Genomic DNA, 18,925 nt, shown 5'->3' on the forward strand with positions numbered 1-18,925 from the left:
CCCTGTGTTAGCTCTTTTTCCTATTTACTAAGAAAATGTGTGAATTTACTGTAAGGGATATTCAGCATGAAGAGGTAGACAATTTTGACTATTCTTGCAGGGAAATTGTGACGTCTTCTGTTCCTCTGTTATTTTAATGCCATTTCATTGGAAGGTTGTATACATTTAAGAGTGTATCTATTTATCATGCTCTTACTACAGCATGTGACTGCTGAAATTTGATATTATAAGGGTGAATTGTAGCAGGTGTTGTGTTGGTGTTATCAGTTTGGCACTCCACATCACAACTATGTGATGAAATCAGGGCCCTGACATCTTTTAAAGGTTCAATCACGACTTTTGTCATCTAAGAACCAACCTCTTCACATCTGCTCCGATCAGAAATACGTGATTTCTCAGTTTGTCGACATTTTCACACATGAAGCCACAAATTTCAGTCAACATGTCACCTGAACTGAGCAGCTCCTTAAACCTAATCCTACCAAAAAAAAGCAGGTTTATTCAGTGCGGGCTGGCTTATTTAATAACCGTCCATGAGCTCATTTCCAGACACAGCTGTGCTTTTCTTTTCAGAGGTGCCAACAGAGCAGGGTGCTGTTATAATTAGACCGGTTTAAGGGGACAATGTGTATTGAGAGATTGCCAAGATACTTTTAATGATTGAAAAATACAGCTTTAGTCAGAGGGTGTAACTCACAGTGGCTGTTGTGTGTATGTTGTAATTAACATAAGCTTCTTCACTTGTATTTACTTTTGTCTTTAAATGTCTGCCTGTTGATCTACTATTGCCATATGACTGACACAGCATCATACTTCTGGTTCGTGTTTTCTTGGTTTAAAAATAAGATTTCCATTATATGAGAACAACATCTAAATTTGACAAATCAATCAGCCTCCTGTATTTGAGGAATACAGTTATCTGGATGTAGATTAGCAAAATGATTTAAAGAAGTTGGATTATATTGTTTGGATTAACAAACAAAGGCCTTGGACTCATCTGCTTTTCTCATACTATCCTCTTGCTGACCAATTTCCAACCTCAACATAGATTATTTTAGGCTAAATGGACAATTGATTGTACTGCTTTGAAATGGGCTGCTCAGCAGTTTAGACACTGTACTGTACCAATGGTCGGATGTCTGACTCCTGCTGGCTTGACGCAGCGGCAGTCCAGAAACTGAGGCGTATCAGCAAATGCTGAACTTCAGTATGCGTGTAAAACAATAATAAAGGGAGGTGCTGCTACCAAAGCTGTGTCGCCATACTTTGCATGAAGTCGTATAAAGTCCTTCTCTATTCATACTGTAGAGATTTACCATGATTGAGAGCTCAGATGGTATCGGCACTTCAAAGACATTTTAATTATGTGTGTACACGTCATTTTAGGCACATTAAAAATAAACAAAATCCAAAACGCATGAGGATATTCTGTCATCGTCTGTGTACCCACATGTCTCCATTCTAATTATTTTTAGACAATGTCATCCAATGTGCTTGTTTTCTTTCATAAAATCTGCTCTAATGAGAAAAAGCTTTCATAACACAATCACAATTACAGCTTCAAAAGTCTGCAGAAGTTAATTATAGTCACAAACACTTTCACTAAATCCTTGTGGTAGTGTGTCATTTTAAGTTTTTTCCCTCAATTTGAAATGAAAAATATATTGAACTACTCACTTTTATCCTTCTTTAAGATTGTTAAATTGGGCCTTAAAAACAGATGAACGCCGGCTCGTCTGAATTTAATGCAAAAGTTGATGTTTTTAAGATACTGTGAAAGCAATGCTCTCTTCATCATCATGAAGAAGCCTGAGGAGTTTACTTAAATACTGTTCATGTAAAGTCTAGTAGTTCTGTGGGAATGCAATATGCTTTATTGTATTTAAAACCCATCAAAACTAGAATACAGTGTTCATGTGTTTCTCTCATAACTTATTTCTGTAAAGATTTATGAAGTTGTTGCTTAAACCCGGCTGCTTCTTGCATTGTTTAACTTATGTCCTTGTTTGGCTAATAAATGTCTGCGGAAGTTAACAATGCCTTCAGCATTAGAGCACCACAACAATGAGACTCGCCCTTTTGGGGGCTTAAAGTGGGACTCAAACTCCCACTGCAGCTTGTGCTGAAAATAGCCCTTCGCAGAATAACTTGCAGGAGGAGAAACAATATTCTCAGATGGAGCTCTGGAGGTTCGTCTGACATTAAACGTAAAACTGAAACTTAGCATGTTTATTACCCGACCCCATGTTGTTACTTGAGAAGTAAGTGTGCAGCAAGGTAGCCCAGACAATACTGAGGATCTGAGAGAGAGACAGGGAGTATATAGGGGGAGGGTTACAACCATATAGAGACTGCTGTGTAATAGAGTGGCTCCCATGACTTCCTCTGGCAGCCCCTAACAGTCTGCAGCTGTGGTTCTCACAGAGGCATTACCAACCTGACTCTACTTTAAGGCCCAGAAGAAAAAACAGACTTCACTGCCAAACCACATATGTCAAAATAAGTATGACCCTGGCAAAGTGAAAGGCAAGGAGGAAAATAGACAAGTGTAGGGTGTGGGAAGAGAGAGATGAGGGGAAAAATCTGTAAATGTGACAAAACAGAATTAATGTCCTTATTACTTTAGCATTCATCTGCCCAGATGTGCGGTGGCCTATCACATGTTGAATTAAATTTAGCTTCAACTTTCCCAAAACTCTTTTACTCAGTAAAAGGGGTGTGTACACATTTCACCTGTTTATTCAGTAGATTCTGTATGACTGATTAGTCCTAGGTCGTCTTTTCTTTGGTTGAAACATGTGCATAAAGACACACATACACACTGACACGTGCATAATCCTAAGAATGACGGGGAACATTATCATTTTTGTGGTGTAAGTAAGAGTAAATTGCATTTTTTGGTCACTTTTATTTGTAACAATTCAAAGATGTTTTACAAATGAAAAGGAAAGAACGAACCTCAACAAAACACAGGATTCAATATATTTAACACTCTGTTGTCTTTATGTCCATGTTGCCCTTAGATTTATCCCAATCCAGATATGATGGCATCCTCATTGTATCCTCCTGTTTAAAGGATAGGTTCACAAGATTGTATATGTAATATTTGTCATCTAGATGCTCAAAATCCTTAATATGATCAATAATTGTTTTGACTTGAGTTACAGCAGGATTTTTAGCATCTAAATGAGAAATACTACATACACGATCTACATTGTTGGGACATGGAAATCAAAAATAAGCTCAAACATCTTCATGACAATGATAATCACATAGCATGAATATCCTTAATTAAATAAAAATTGTTGATGTAAGAGATTCAAAATTATGGAGCTGCAAACATCCAGATAAAGTCACTCAAAGGACATAACCCCACCCCATTATTAAATACAAAAATACAATGGCTGTTTTGTATCAAATACCAAACAGCCTTCCAGGCCTGCATCAATCACTTAACTTGACATCCAGGTATATATGCAGGTGTCACATGCTATAACTCAGTGCATCAGATGAATTTCAAGTTAGCTCAGATTACATGTATGAAAAAACACGTGCCTAAGCTTTGTCTGTTTTTCAGTGGAGAGAGCGGAGCAGGGAAGACTGTGGCGGCCAAATATATCATGGGCTACATCTCTAAAGTGTCAGGGGGCGGACCCAGAGTACAGGTGAGCACTTCTCGAGGACGCTATGTAAAAGATGCGTGAAATGTTTGAGATGTTTGAGCTGTTGAGTTTCATAGATTAAATGATAACTCTGTAAATATATTTAAGAAATATTACAATGAGTCTTTTGCAATGCATAATTTTGTGACCTGAGTTGACAGCAAAAAGCAAATACTAATCAAAATCTCTTTTAAAATCAAATCCCTGCTCATTAAATAAAGGGAGCAGAGATTCATATCTATACTGTATAATGACAAGAAAAGCATCTTCATTTACTGAGACAAGGACTCGGTATGTAGATGCTTTTCCCATCATTATTACCAAACATTCAACAGAGAACATTGATTGTGATTTTTTTTTTTTTTAAATTAATGGCTCTCATTTAATATCAATGTCAAAATATTTTATTCTTTTTTGCACATCCTACTTGGAGAATCATTCACAAATTCTGCATTACATGTAATGTCAGTGTAGACATATATGATATCAAACAACCTGTTGCTACTTTCAGCCCTGGACTCATTTCCTTTCCTCAAACCCAATGCTCCTCCTCTTTTCATCCTCACCCTTATACCCCATTATCAGCCCATCAGCAGCCTCTTATTCACCCAGCGCCCCCCCCTCCAGCCATCTGGCAGACCCCCACACCAGCAGATGTCCTGTTCCTAAGCTTGATAAAGATCTAAGTTTCATGAGGAAATGCCTGCACCATGATGGCATTTATATGTAATCCACTCAGAGCTTCTTCCACCAGGGCGATATTAGAAATCACCTACAGAGTTTAAGTTTGAATCAACAGTAGGACTGGTAATCTATGACTAAGTCCTGAAGTGTGTTATTTAGCAGTATTACTCTTTTTGAGTATTCAGAGTTGCAAGTTGGAGTATTAATGTTTGCTTCTAAAGCAAACACACACACACAAACTTCGTCATTCAGCGTCACTTCTCATGGTTCCTTTCATCTCTGCACACACTCTGTGATACGTGCAGTTATGCAATGTTTACGGTGTGTGTTCACACGTGTGTGAGAATAGTTTTGAATAGATAATAACTCCCATGCCAATATTCATCTGTTTGACAGTTACCATCTTCACAAAAACTAATCCTATCTATTAATAATTACACATAATTATTTCTTGAAAATCAAAGTTATGGTTAAAAAAGTATTTTTTGTAACATCTCTGGACAATGTGGGAAATGTGCTCTCACTTTACTTGTTATCTCTTTGATGTGATACTGTGTGTCCTGCAGCTCCACAAATAAATCAATCATGTCAAAACATAAAAGATATTAGTGTAGTGTAGGTTGCCTATGAAAAGTTATTTATTATAAAGTAGTAAGCTAATAACTGTGTTAATAACTAAGTGTGAACTTCAATGTTTATTTTTTCATTTCATACAGGACTAAGTTCAGGAATGCAAAAGAGTCCACAAAATAACTTTCTCCCCGCTTCTGTGTACAATACTGGAAGTGGGAATAGCTCTGTCTGCTGCACTGATTTAAAACTCATGTGTTTCTGACATGCAGATGGCTCACAGGAAAGATAATGTCCTCCAGACTTTGTGCGTCTGTCTGTGGATGTGCATCTGTGTGTGTGTGTGTATGTGTGTGTGTGTGTGTGAGTGGAAAGTTCCAGAGACGTACACACCAGCTTGTCGGTGAGGATGTGAAGAGCGTGGTGTCTCTAGCTGCTGTACAATCTGTGTGTGACGTAGCTAACAGCTCATTGCGTCTGTCTCCTCGCAGCACGTCAAAGACATCATCCTGCAGTCCAACCCGCTGCTAGAAGCTTTCGGTAATGCGAAGACTGTGAGGAACAACAACTCCAGCAGATTTGTAAGGCTTCATTTCTGTGTTGGCCCTTCCACATTTTGAATATCAGAGCACCTAACTTTGTGTTACTGGCATTGACGTTTAATGTGGCTCAATTTAAAAGTGGTTCTTGTTAACCAAAGAAAACATATTAAAGTCCATTTCAAAGAGTATAAACCTACAAGCAAAAGTTAAAAACAGGAGCGGTGAATTGAAAACTTTCGTTTTGAAAATCTTCTCACATCCGAAAACAAGCCTGGATGACTCTGGGATATTTTAAGATAGACAAAATTAGAATAACCCACTCACAATGCAAATCCTCAACTGTGGAGGGAAATAAACGCACTAGGTACCAGTTGGCCAGGAATAATATGAGGACTCAACTTTTCTGTGGCGCACCTTTGGATCCCAGCTGAGACGTTGGAAAACAAAGATTTACAGTAACGGCTTTTCTTCTGTTTTCTGTTTTATTGCCTGAGGCTGCAAACCTCATGTGTGTCCTGGTTAACCAGCGCTGCATTCTAAGGACACACTGTACAGAAAGACATACGTGCTGAACCACTGAGGCACATCTTCTACTGCTTACAAAGGAAGTTGGTCAGCAGGGACCTGAAATTAAGGACAAGCACATTTTAGAAAAAAGTATTCCCTCAGAGCTTTTTCGGCTGAGTTTATTGGTTCAGTGTTCAGGTTAGCATACAAAGCAGTATTGTCTCAGGAGTTGGGATTTTTTTGGTCTACTTTTGGGGAAATGAATTTTGGTTTGGCACTGATGGCCTGAGATCAGTACTTTTGAGGTAGTGTCTTTGGATAAATAGTGTGTCTGTTCAGTTTTGGGTTTCAGCTTGACTGGGACAGTCAACAGATATTACATTACAGGCTTGTCTGGAGAACAGAGCAAACACAAAATATGCACACACACACACACACACACACACACACACACACACACACACACACACACACACACACACACACACACACACACACACACACATATACACACACAATACAATGCTAGCAACCCCAGAATAGCCAGGTGCCGGTATTTCAGATCTTATAGCCGTTGCTTTAAGCTTTACTGCAGCCAGCTCCAATAGTAAAAACAAATCACGCTTTGATCCATCAGGGGAAATACTTTGAGATCCAGTTCAGCTCCGGTGGTGAACCAGACGGAGGGAAAATCTCCAACTTCCTTCTGGAGAAGTCACGTGTCGTCATGAGGAATCCTGGAGAGAGGAGTTTCCATATATTCTATCAGGTAAGACTTTCTTTTTTTTTTTAACTGAGAAGCGATGAGGAAACATTTGGCTCATGAAGAGAGTCTGTGAGGGAATTTCAGGACACGTTGGATTAGACGTGCCATTTGGCTGCAGGGAGAGGGTCAATCTGTTTTCATTGTGCATGGCTATAGGGGCCCCTGGAAGAGATCTGAGAACTGTTCAGGCTTCACATGCAAAGTGGAGCACAGAATATAAATATAAACAAGAAAAAGTATGAAAATGAGACTACACACAAGCCTTGTGCAGAGGCTTTGTCTATAACTGCTGCCTACGCAATTATACACAATAAATTTTCTCTGTGCAGTTGATAGAAGGAGCCAGTGGAGAGCAGAAGAGCAGCCTGGGGATCACAAGCCTGGATTACTACAGTTACCTCAATCAGTCTGGCTCCTACAAAGTGGATGACATCAACGACAAAAGCGACTTCCAGGAGACAGTGGTACAGTACTAACTTCACGCCTTCGGTTGTGTTTCAAGTGCCTACAATAAGTTATACTAGTCTTGTGCCTAACGTGCGGTTCACAATCTTCCCTTTACATTCCACTCTCTCCCTACCAGTCCTCTTTTGTTTTCTTTTCCAACAGTCTCCTCCTGTTTTTGTTTACCAGTCAAACCGCAACAGGAGTAATTAGAGGACATGAACTAGGTACCGCAGGAGTGAGTGAACCCACACTGTGGCCCCTGATTTAGCATGATTTTTTCCTTTGCTTTCCCAGCATGCCATGGAGGTGATTGGCATCTCAGCAGAGGACCGCTCCATGGTGCTTCAGATTGTGGCTGGAGTCCTGCACCTGGGAAACATCAGTTTCAAGGAAGCAGGCAACTACGCTGCTGTGGAGAGTGAAGAGTGTAAGTAGGCTCACGTACTCTGACCTGTTCGGGAAAGAGTTGAACACTAGTTTGTTTACTGCTTTTATGTGGTTCACCCTAAAACAGGTAGCAACAAACTACAAGCTGATGTTAAAACTGAAAATGGTGGTGCTATTTAACATTTGGCAAAGTACTATCCCTGATAAAGACAACAAATACACAAAACTGTGTGTGTCAGTGGGAAAATTAGATGAATTTGATGTGCAACGCTCCGTTTCATTGTCCTTCACAAAATTGTTTGGCAGAAGATTGTTGGTCAGCCTGGTCAGACTCTGAGAGAAGGTTATAGGTTGGTAGCAATTTTTAAGGAATATAAGGCATAAGGCATTAAAATAAGTCAAGTTGTAACTAAAAAACATAGGCTAGTGGGTTTGAGAAGCTGACTGACTGCCTCCACAGTATGTTGATGACAGTGGAAATCAAGTTTACAGCTGAGCACACAGGGCAGATATAGCACTACTACAATCTAACACAGTTATATAGGCAAGAGTCATACTGTGTATTTAAGTGTCAGTGTTACTCTTTTATGTGTGTGTTTATAACAAGACTCAGAGTCTACAGCCACACTAGTGGCTCTTTGAGGCAGTTCTGTGAGCTAAATGCTAATGTCAGCATGCTAACAGGCTTATGCTGATGTCAAGCAGGTGTAACGTTTACCATTAGGCTGATGAGAATGTCATTAGGCTAGATGAAAAGTCACAAGATCACTAGAGTAATTGTAAATCATCCTCTGGGGAACATGAATGTCTGCACCTAATTTTGCACCAATCCATATAATACTTGTCAAGAAATTTCACTGGATAAATAAAAACTTTGACCTGTTTGGTGGACCTAAATGACAAGTCAGGGGATCACCAAAATTGTTAAGATTCATCCTCTGCAGACCATGAATGTCTGTACAAAACATCACGGCAATCCGTCCAACAGTTGCAGACATATTATAGTCTGTACCAAACTGGTGGACCGACCATCTGACTGCCTGATATCCCTTAAGTCTTTCTGTTAGCAAGGCTACAAAAGAGACAAATAGACCTACAGTTCAGTGGTTATGACTGAGGCTGAAGAGGCTGGTGCTGATATCCAGCTTAAGACTGAGATGTGGTGAATATCTTCTTCTCATTGCAGTCTTGCCTATGTGAATGTCTCTCCTCTCTTCAGTGTCCTGAGCTGCCCTTCTTCAGTTGGTTTTGGAGGATATTTCTCTCTCACCACTTTCACTCCCTAAAATTTTTATTGTGTTAATGCAGGGCTGCAGCCAGTACTGTCTGGAGTAATCCAGGCCCTGCTAGATTACCAGAAAATAAAACACTATTATTGAAGGTCTGGACATATTTTGTCAGAGACAAAAATTACTTGGAAAAATACTTCTCCCTCTGTCCCCTTCCCTCTTTCCTCCTCTTGCCTCATTTTTCTTTTTCTTTTCCTTTCTCCTACCCTCTCACGCTGTGTCTGCCGTGATCCTAAAACCGTCCGGTCTGTATGATGCAGATGAGAGTGCAGTTGCCAGTGTACAAAGCCTTAGTCTGTTCTGTGCAGACGTAACAGCAGCGCTTCATAATCTCTGCCTTTCCTGTTCCCTCCAGTCTCACTTCCTGTGTGTTGTATATATCCAGACCCCCTGTCCACATGCGAAACTGCACCGGCCAAGTTCACATAAACATCGACTCACAGTCAGCGAGAAGAGTCAGTGCGTCAGCTCTTGTTGAAAGAAATGTTGAGACTACTTGTACAAACCATTTAGACATTAGGCTGGTTGGGACATTATTTCTGGTTGAAAGTAACTTTATCCTGACAGTAATGTTTTGTATAAATTAGTACTTGAGGAGGAAATCTTTGTTTTTTAAATGCTCTTCCAAATTACAAACAAAAAAATCATCATTTACATACTTTAACCATCTAGAATATTCTAAACATTACCTGTAAATTTTCTCTTAAGTAGCTTCAGCATAATATTAAATGTTCATTTGATGCTGTTTGACAACATCACATATATATTCTGCATCTGCTCGATCAAATGTTTCATCATCTTTATATTGGGTAAAATATTAAAATCCAAGATGCAATTCTGTATGGTTGCATCATTCAGCATAAAAAAAAGCTTTCATATCTGTGGAGATCTTGACTAGAGTTGTGAGTGTGATCAGGGCGTTCCTTGGCTCTGAGTGAATTGTAATTGAGATGTTGTGTTAATGTACCGGATCAAATGAATCCGTACAGAAGAGTTGAGAAAGTCCTTCAAAGGAATAGTTCAACATTTTGGGAAATACAATAAATTTTGGGATTACAAATATAAAGCTACAGCCAGCAGCTGGTTAGCACAAAGAAATTAAAGAAATTATGGCCACTGGCTGAGAAGTAGTTCAGGTAAAACCACGATCAGCCAATCAATCTTTAGACTTTGGTTTTTGTATGAACCAAGATATAATGTGTTAATTATAAAGTGTTAGCTGTGCTGATTGGCAGTTTTTGTTACCTTTGCAGGCCCACGGAGCAGGCTAGCTGTTTCCCCCTGTTTCCAGTCTTTGTGCTAAGCTAAGCTAACTGGCTGGTGGCTGCAGCTGCTTATTTATTGTACAGATAGGAGAGTGGTATCAGCCTTCTCATCTAAATCTCTGAAAGAAATCCTTTAAAAACTGCTGGGAAACCCGGGCATAGAAAATCCATCGCAGATGTGATGTAACTCTTAATAATCTGTAAAGGTGTGACAGTCTTATCAGGAATGTCTCCATTTTCACAGCGGATTTGTTCATTTTCTATGAACAGATGTCAATATTTCCAATCTTTTGATCATGGTTTTTGAGACACAGGGTTTATTTCATCTCATTATTCTGTACCACCTTGGCTAAAGAGCCCCCACACCGGAACTTCAACATGCAAATATCCAAAATGTCATTATTCAAAATTATTATCATCAAGAGCCAAGCAAAGTCAATATTATAGCAGTAAAGCACTGAGTGACAGGATTGTTGTATAGGTGACGCCACATGCTCGGCAAACTTCTGTACAGACAACACCCCTTGCTATTTCTCTCATTGTCCACCACCACTTTGACTAACAAATTTCCTGCAGGGAAACTCGTACTCTTATGAGCATTGTTCTCGAAATTCACCTAAACAGCCAGTGTAAGTCTTCAGGCTATTGTATGCAATCCATACCTTTCCTGCGTAACACAAAGGATAACTTTTCCTCATGATTTAAGCTGGCGTACGGTCAGTCACACCCTAATGTCCCAAAAGGGGAGCTACTGCAGTGGTCTGATGCATTCCCAGACACAGTGAGTCTGCAGGCCTGAGAGCCATTTCCTTTTAGGGGAAGTGAGTCACTGTAATAAGGCAGGGAGGGGCTCTCAGGGGACGGCATCAACGCCAGGTCGCGGCAAAAGATATGCTGTGTGCTCAACACACTTCTTTAGTCCAAAGCTATTCTTCTATTTTGCATCCAGCAGTAATTCAAAGCTCATCTACTTTGAATTCTCTCGAGGAGATGTTTAGTTTCAGTTGTGTGACCACAAAACGGCCCCAATTTTGTGGATTTACACCACAGTCGTACACAATGAAATAATGAGTCGAAGCTTTTCTGATTTGTCAGACTGGATCTATTGATAAGAGTATAAAAGGTATACGGAACAACGTGGTTCTTTCTGCTATGCAAAGGTTACATAAGGCCACCTTTCGAATGAATGCAGTCCTGCGTTTGATTTGCATACTTGTTTTAGCAAAGGGAAATGTCTCATTGCTATTTAAGAGTGGGACCCAGCACTAATGTGCTGCTTTATTTCGCTGTTTTCCACAATAATTGATTATTGTGTGTAAATTAATGCAGGATTAAAACATCTGTCCTGCCATAAAATGTAATTATGCCAGTTGAGTGTACACACTCTGAGGTTTATCTTAAAAGAGGAAAATTAACAGTTGAACTCTTCTATCTTTTTTACAGTTCTAGCCTTTCCTGCGTTTTTGCTTGGAATTGACCAGAACCGTCTGAAGGAGAAACTGACCAGCCGCAAGATGGACAGCAAGTGGGGAAGTGCGCTGGAGTCTATTGACGTGACACTGAATGTGGAGCAAGCGTGTTACACACGTGACGCCCTCTCCAAAGCCCTGCATGCACGTGTGTTTGACTACCTGGTTGAGGTATGATTGCTTCAGTTTAGTTTAGTTTAGTTCATAAATAAATAATAAATATCAGAAGTTGTAATAAGTAAAACAAAAGCTGAAATAACCTGTAATAAACCTTTATCTTGTGACACAATCCTTTGTTTTCAGTCCATCAACAAAGCCATGGTGAAGGATCAACAGGAGTTAAATATCGGAGTGTTGGACATTTATGGATTTGAAATTTTCCAAGTAAGTGTTTGGTCGTTTCACATGCTAACACATGTTCTACTCTGTAGCAACACATAAATTAGATTAACAGGTATTAACTTTGAGCATTTAAACAGATTAAACACAAAGGATAAGACTAATTTATAAAGTATGTGGATTAAGTTCCATCTCCTGATTGCAGATTGAAGGCAGACATCAACATGCCTTTCTAATCTGATTATGTGTTTGTTTAGTTTGCTTAATGGAGTTGTTGATAGGACTGGACAAACTAAATGGAAGTGTTTTTGTCTTCTTTTGGTGTGCAAGAGCTCTAGGCTCCTAATATGAAGCACAGATTGTTAGTGTGTACCATGACGTGACATAACGTTATCCCCTCTGAATAATATCTAATCAGCTCCACCAGCTTTGTCTGTCGTTCACTTTGAAGGTCCTCTCTTTGTATACACAATGTAAGAAAAGGTCAGCTACATTTCGATGACCACAGGAAGATGCAGACCACCACCACATAAGGCTAATGCCGAATGTCCATTGTATGTGCTGTGAATTGCACAATGCGGCCCTTCCTCTTATACCAGGCAGCCTGCATATGGCTCCCGTGCCAAACAAAGCCCATTGAGCTTAGAGGATTTCCGTACTCAACTGAAGACAAAACTCACTTAGTCTGTATGGATTTTATTAACCATGTTGTCTCTTCATTAGAAAAATGGATTCGAACAGTTCTGCATCAACTTTGTGAATGAGAAACTCCAGCAGATATTCATCGAGCTGACTCTAAAGGCAGAGCAGGTGATGTTCCTCCAGACTCTTCTTCTTTTTGGTCTCTATTTTTTATTACCAGCCTTATTAGTTGGTTTATATTCTGACTCTGCACTCTCCCACTGTCTCTTTTTTGTAGGAGGAGTATGTGCAGGAGGGCATCAAGTGGACTCCCATTGAGTACTTCAACAACAAGATCGTCTGTGATCTCATCGAGAGCAAAGTAAGTCAACCATAAGTAAATAATAAAGAAACTATAATGCTGATCGTGTATGACAAGAGTGCACAATCCTCAAAATGTCTTATTTTAATAATACGAAATGTTTAGAAATGTCTAATCTGCATGTGCATCTCAGCACATGCGACATATTTTTTTACATAGCTCATGATAAAATAGTAAAAATGGATAAAGAAAATGCTCTATTTTTCTAAGAAATTTTGATTTGCTCTGATGCATTGCCATAACAACATGCACATAACACACCTGGGAACAGAGAAGGGAAATCACATATATGCAAAAAACAAGACAGTTTTTGAGATATCCTGCTAAATAGCAAACAGATAAACAAACAAAAAAACAAAAAAACAAATAAATAAACTTTTGAGAGTTGTTAATCTGAAAATATAGTGCTGTTTTCCATTTGTCAACTTACATTCACAACAAACAAGGGTATCAATAGTCATCAGGTTTTTATAAGAAACATTTGGTAGTTTTATTATCCTTGTGAATGTAAACTGAGTTGCACAAGTTCCTCGCCAAGTTTCTGCTCTGTTGCCATGACTAGTGACTTAATATCCTCAAACGTGCCGACATGCCTCTTAATTTGATTTATCTGTCCCACTGAGAGGTCTAATCCATGAAATCCACAACAAGGGTTTTAAAACAAGCCTCTATCTGAGAGGAGCAGGGGATCTGATTCAGTGCCTGACAGTTCAGCTCTTTACACCCAGACCCTTTTTGGTTAATCCAGTGACAAGTTTGCATGTGTCCTTTCAACAGAGACTTGTGTTCTCTGAGTTAGAGACACTGTTACCACTGTGCACACTAAAGGCCGCTGATTAGCTCTGGACATGATGGAGCCAAACAGGGCTGTGTATTACTCCACTGATTTGAAGATTTAGATTTAGATTTGTAGCTTTTACATCTCCTTTACATGCATAATTAATGTCGAAACGCGACGATTCTTTATGTGTTTGTGCAACAAATTTCGTATTGAGTTCTCATTTAATACATGATAATAATAATAATAATAATAATAATAATAATAATAATAATAATAATAATAATTATCCCATCAGCTGAAGTGACCTTAATTTATTTCTCTAATTTTTTAATGATATTTACCATTAATCATCAACTTCAAATGCTACATATTAGTGCTGCAACTACAATTATTTTAATTACAGATTAATCTGCCCATTATTTTCTATAAAATGTCAGAAAATTGTGAAAAATGCCCATCTCAATTCCCCAGAGCCCAAGTGATGTCTTCAAATATCTTGTTTTGTCTGACCAACAGTACAAACCTTAAAAATATTAAATTAACTATCACAGAAGACATTACGTTTGAGAAGCAGGAACAAGTTCATATTTTGGGGCATTTTTGCTTTATAAATGAGTTAAACGATTGTTAAATTATCAAAATTGTTACCAATTTTCAGTCAATTGTTTTATCTCTAGCACATATAAGCCCTGGAGTCAAAAAAATAATATTCAATCAACTTCAGAATATCTAACGTCCAAGCTAGTAACTTCTCTGAAAAATATGAATGCAAAGTGTTTTCCCTGTTGTCTCAGAGTCCCCCTGGCATCATGTGCATCCTGGATGATGTGTGTGCCACCATGCACGCTGTGGGCGAGGGAGCTGATCAGACCATGCTGCAGAAGCTGAGAGTCCAGATCAACACTCACGAACACTTCAACAGCTGGAACCAAGGCTTCATCATCCACCACTACGCAGGCAAGGTCAGTCTGAGTGCATGTGTTTGTTTTGAGGAGTTTGGTACATTTGTCCTCTCACAACTCCCAGTGTCCCTGATAGTTCTGTTTAAAAGGTATTAGCCTCAGCTGGTATGTTTTTGATAAACAGAACTCGGCTTTGACATAAACATCGCACTTCACCGACGCTGGTATGTCTTGGTTCACAAAACGGTGCAGTACAAAACAACATTTAAAGCAAACCGCATACACTTGGCCTTGGTATAAACTGACTATCATGTTACTGTGTGCACACAGTCTGCAGTGTGGAACTGACAGAAACTTCTGGAAATAGAAAGTTATTAAAGTGTCATTTTTTATGGTGTTGGTATGGGAGCTGTTCCTGTTGCTCCCTACTTGTATGATCTGTCATAAATACCAGTTCTGCAGCTGGTAATTTAATTCTGGAGTTGCTGTCGTCATCTTCATCTTTTTAAGTTTTTCCCATCTAATTTAACACTCTCTCCTCTCTTCTGCACCTTCTTTGTGTATTTATAAATGCAGTCCCCATTATGTAACAGCGTGACACATATTAATCCACCTCATTTCATTTGAATATTGCAGCTGATCAAATGTTTTTTTTTTAACATTCGTTTTCATTTTGGTGGTCTTGGCCGAGGTTGTCCTGTGTCATTCTCCAGATGTGTGGTGGCCTCAGCTTGGTACACATGCCGCAGGCTTAATGAGCCATGTCATAAAGACTTGAGGGGGCTCCCATGACCGGGCTTTAAACATTCCTCCAAGCTCTGCCTATAGTGTAGGAGAAATAACATGGTTTAATTTACACACTTTGAAACCACTGCTGGTTTTATAAGGAGGCTAATCCAGGGAGGTGTAAAGCTTGGCTCTGCAACCCATCATTTTCTTTTCCCATAAAATTCAAGCCATTGATTTAGGTCGGAATATCAGTCAAAATTTGATTTTTCGCATGTCTCATTTTGCTGCAGGTTTTAAACAGCTTAACCTCGTCCCCTATGATAATTATCACCTCTCCCTAATCATCCTCCAGGTGTCCTACGACGCAGAAGGATTCTGTGAGAGGAACCGAGACGTCCTTTTCAACGACCTCATTGAGTTGATGCAGAGCAGTCAAATGTAAGTAACTCCTATTTCCACATTGCAGCGACATGTGGTGAGGCTTTCTATGGCGCTCACTCACTATTGTGATGCATATGGTCGTAATTGAATACATCTGAATGAGAGCTTCAGATGTCCTTTGCATCTGGAAACTGGCGGGATGTAACAGAAGTGTGCAGGGCCGCGTTACGTCGTGCCCTCTGCCCTGAATCACGTCTGGCTGCTGTTCAGATATGCGGCTTTTGGGGTCTACCCAGTCTGGCCTTACAAGTGCAGTCTCCCTGCGGGGCTGCATTGTGGAGTCTGGTCTCCCTGTGTTATGGTTTCTTGGGCTTTCTTTGTGTCAAAGTGGCCATCTGTGCAAACAGCCCGCATTGTCTGCGTAACCCCCGCAGGCCTCAAGCCACTGCTCAAACCCTTTGTGTGTACGTTCTGTGAGGCGTGAAAGGAGGTTATGTCAAAATCCCATTCAGACACGTGCTCGAAAATGCACATATATATACAGTATGCACATATATGTACAGTATATCACATACACATATAAAAACACATAGATAAAAGAGTTTGGCACAGTCACAAAGGAAGCATGAGAAGGAAGGAAGCAGCCTCATTCCTGAGAGCAGCAGGTCTAAATGGAGAAGAAAGGAATGACCAGTATTGTCAGCTGGACAGTATTAGCAGACTTCTGGTCTATTTGTACACATAACCTGCTGATCCTTTCTTCTGTGTCCATAGCCTTGAGTCAGAAGTTTAAAACCAAACAAATACCAATGTGGGAAAATCGCAGATAGGGGATTATATAAAAAATCCCAACATGAAAAAGCACTTTGAAATAATAAAACAACAAAACACCAAAGGCAGAGATGTAAGCAAGTTGTAATAAGTTGAATGCCGAGCAGCAGTACATGTCAGCTTCAGAACAGGCCATCACATTTGTATGTGAGTTTTCAAAGCCGACACAGTTCAAAAGGAGCCACACGCTCGGTGCCTGAATGACAGATGTGCTGATCACTGAAGCGAAAAATAATTTTGGTAAAAGGGAACAGAAGCCCTGAAGATCGTGACCGTGTTTTATATTGTTTTACCTGCATCAGATTATCCAGGCAAGCCTTTTAAATAAGTCTTTAAAAAGTGTCCAATTTACAGCGTAAGTGCCAAGAACAACTGCTAGACATCATCATTAATTTCAATTTACGGCTTTGAGGAAAACGGTGACGTCGTTCATTCTCGAGGGAGAGCTTCTAGTCCTTCTCAAAAAGTTGGTGTGCACTTTTCCATAACACAGGAGCATGTGAGACTTGAGCCAAGAGAGTCCAAGTATGTTTTGATGAGATGCTAAATTATTTTTATAATGGCGTAGTCTGAGGTTTCAGATGACTTCAGATGTACCTTTTGTCACATGTCATCTCTCTTACCACTGTATACCAAGTTATATGGGAAAAAAAATCTGTAATAATGAAAATGAGCTCAAAAGTACAAATCTGAACCACTATCCTTTAAGTTCTGGTAAGTTATAAGATATCCTGGTAACAAGAGTGTCTGTCTTTAGTTGAGAGAAACCTGAGTGTATGGAAACTTCACAGATATCTGTGACATTCTGACCTGCAGCAAGATGTCCTAGTGAAGATGTTGTTATAAAACACATCTACAAATGAAACATTTACAGTTACCTAAAATATATTCCTCAAATAGTGCTTCATCGTGCAGAAGGCCAAAATTCAAGCAAAAGTCATTCATGCCTGAATTATTTTACTGCAACTGGAGCGTTGTCAAATAATTGCTCACATTCTTATTTACAGCAGTGGCCTTGGGGAGATTAGCTACACAGGGAGGGTTTGTTCAAATATACTACAGTGTGCACACACATCCCTAATTTTCCCACCCACCCCCAACTCAGACTTTCCCAAGTGGTTTAGGAATTCAAACCATTAACCTTTGTCGAAGGTCCTTCAATCATTAACTGCATTTTTGTTTTTGGCTGCCAGAGAAACTAGACATTACTGCTTTTCCAGGTCTACAACATATGTTTTTGTTGATACTGACTCAGTCTCTTCACCTTTGTCCCCTTACAGCGCCTTCATCAGAGCACTGTTTCCAGAAAACCTCAACGCTGAAAAGAAGGGTCGACCCACAACTGCAGGCAGCAAAATAAAGGTGTGTATTCAGCAAAGTGTGTGTACTGCATACACCTGCCCCTCCTCCTTATCAGGGTCCCCGTGGGAAAAGACCTTTGAAAAGATAATGTGTGCTATATGTTTGCTATTCAGTGGACTCACAGGAGTGGCCCTCAGAGTCAGTATTTCAATAAGTCCCAGTATGTTGGGTTTTCATGACCTTAACAGCGTTATCATCATCATCACTCTCATCTTCTTTTTTTCCCCCTTTCTTGATCTTTGCTCTTACTTCAAATCTCAGAGACAAGCCAATGATTTGGTGAGCACACTGATGAAATGTACTCCACACTACATCCGTTGCATCAAACCTAACGAAACCAAGAAGCCCAGAGACTGGGAAGAGAGTCGGTAAGTCATCCCCTGTCACCCTCACTGTCACACATATAATTAAAACTCCAACCAAAAATTATACTTAAGAATGCTGTAAAGAGACAGTTTAAGAGTTTAAAAAAAAAAAATCCTTGCTTAATGTGAGTAATGAGGCACATTTATCAAGTGACTTCATCCCATTTACAGGGAAGTGTGGGAGTAACATACAATAAGAGCAGCTCTCAAGTGATCCTGCTTAATCATCATAAAATATCCTCCCATTTTACTCAGTGACATGTTCTTTTGCAAAAGAATACTGTGTGATTTTTTTAAAAGTTATTCTTATTTTTGTAAAATCCTGAAATGAACAACAATCTAATATATTTATAATGTATAAATAGAGATGAAATAATAGAAAATTGACTGAAATGGAAACAAAAATAAAGTCAAGTTGGAGGAAATACATCAGAGAAAACAGACAATCAGGAGAATTTAGCACCACATTGACAGTAAAGAGGCATGAAAAGTGATTGTAGAGAAAATCAATGCCAGCTTTATTCAATGCCATTAGAAGATGGAAGCACATGAGCAACACAAATTAGACATAGTGCTAATGATCAATGATATTTTGCACAATCACTCTTTCACTTAAGTCCAAAATTTCACTTTTAAAAGTTTCA

The 18,925-nt window shown here is 39.4% G+C and overlaps 1 protein-coding gene across 4 annotated transcripts in view; it reads left to right on the forward strand.

Moving 5' to 3' along the window:
• The window catches only part of myo1ea (myosin IEa), a 53,696-nt gene that overhangs the window by 21,959 nt on the left and 12,812 nt on the right, over window positions 1–18,925 (forward strand). For all 4 annotated transcript variants that reach the window (XM_067589594.1, XM_067589601.1, XM_067589619.1 and 1 more), the window contains exons 5-17: window positions 3,578–3,665; window positions 5,408–5,497; window positions 6,603–6,734; window positions 7,061–7,195; window positions 7,473–7,605; window positions 11,563–11,759; window positions 11,892–11,972; window positions 12,651–12,737; window positions 12,847–12,930; window positions 14,506–14,673; window positions 15,695–15,780; window positions 17,835–17,916; window positions 18,178–18,284. In XM_067589594.1, coding sequence (XP_067445695.1) covers window positions 3,578–3,665; window positions 5,408–5,497; window positions 6,603–6,734; window positions 7,061–7,195; window positions 7,473–7,605; window positions 11,563–11,759; window positions 11,892–11,972; window positions 12,651–12,737; window positions 12,847–12,930; window positions 14,506–14,673; window positions 15,695–15,780; window positions 17,835–17,916; window positions 18,178–18,284 — 1,470 coding nt within the window. The remainder of the gene's footprint in view (window positions 1–3,577; window positions 3,666–5,407; window positions 5,498–6,602; window positions 6,735–7,060; window positions 7,196–7,472; window positions 7,606–11,562; window positions 11,760–11,891; window positions 11,973–12,650; window positions 12,738–12,846; window positions 12,931–14,505; window positions 14,674–15,694; window positions 15,781–17,834; window positions 17,917–18,177; window positions 18,285–18,925) is intronic.

This window comes from Thunnus thynnus, chromosome 1, assembly GCF_963924715.1.
Source record: "Thunnus thynnus chromosome 1, fThuThy2.1, whole genome shotgun sequence".
In the NCBI taxonomy this organism is placed as follows: domain Eukaryota; kingdom Metazoa; phylum Chordata; class Actinopteri; order Scombriformes; family Scombridae; genus Thunnus; species Thunnus thynnus.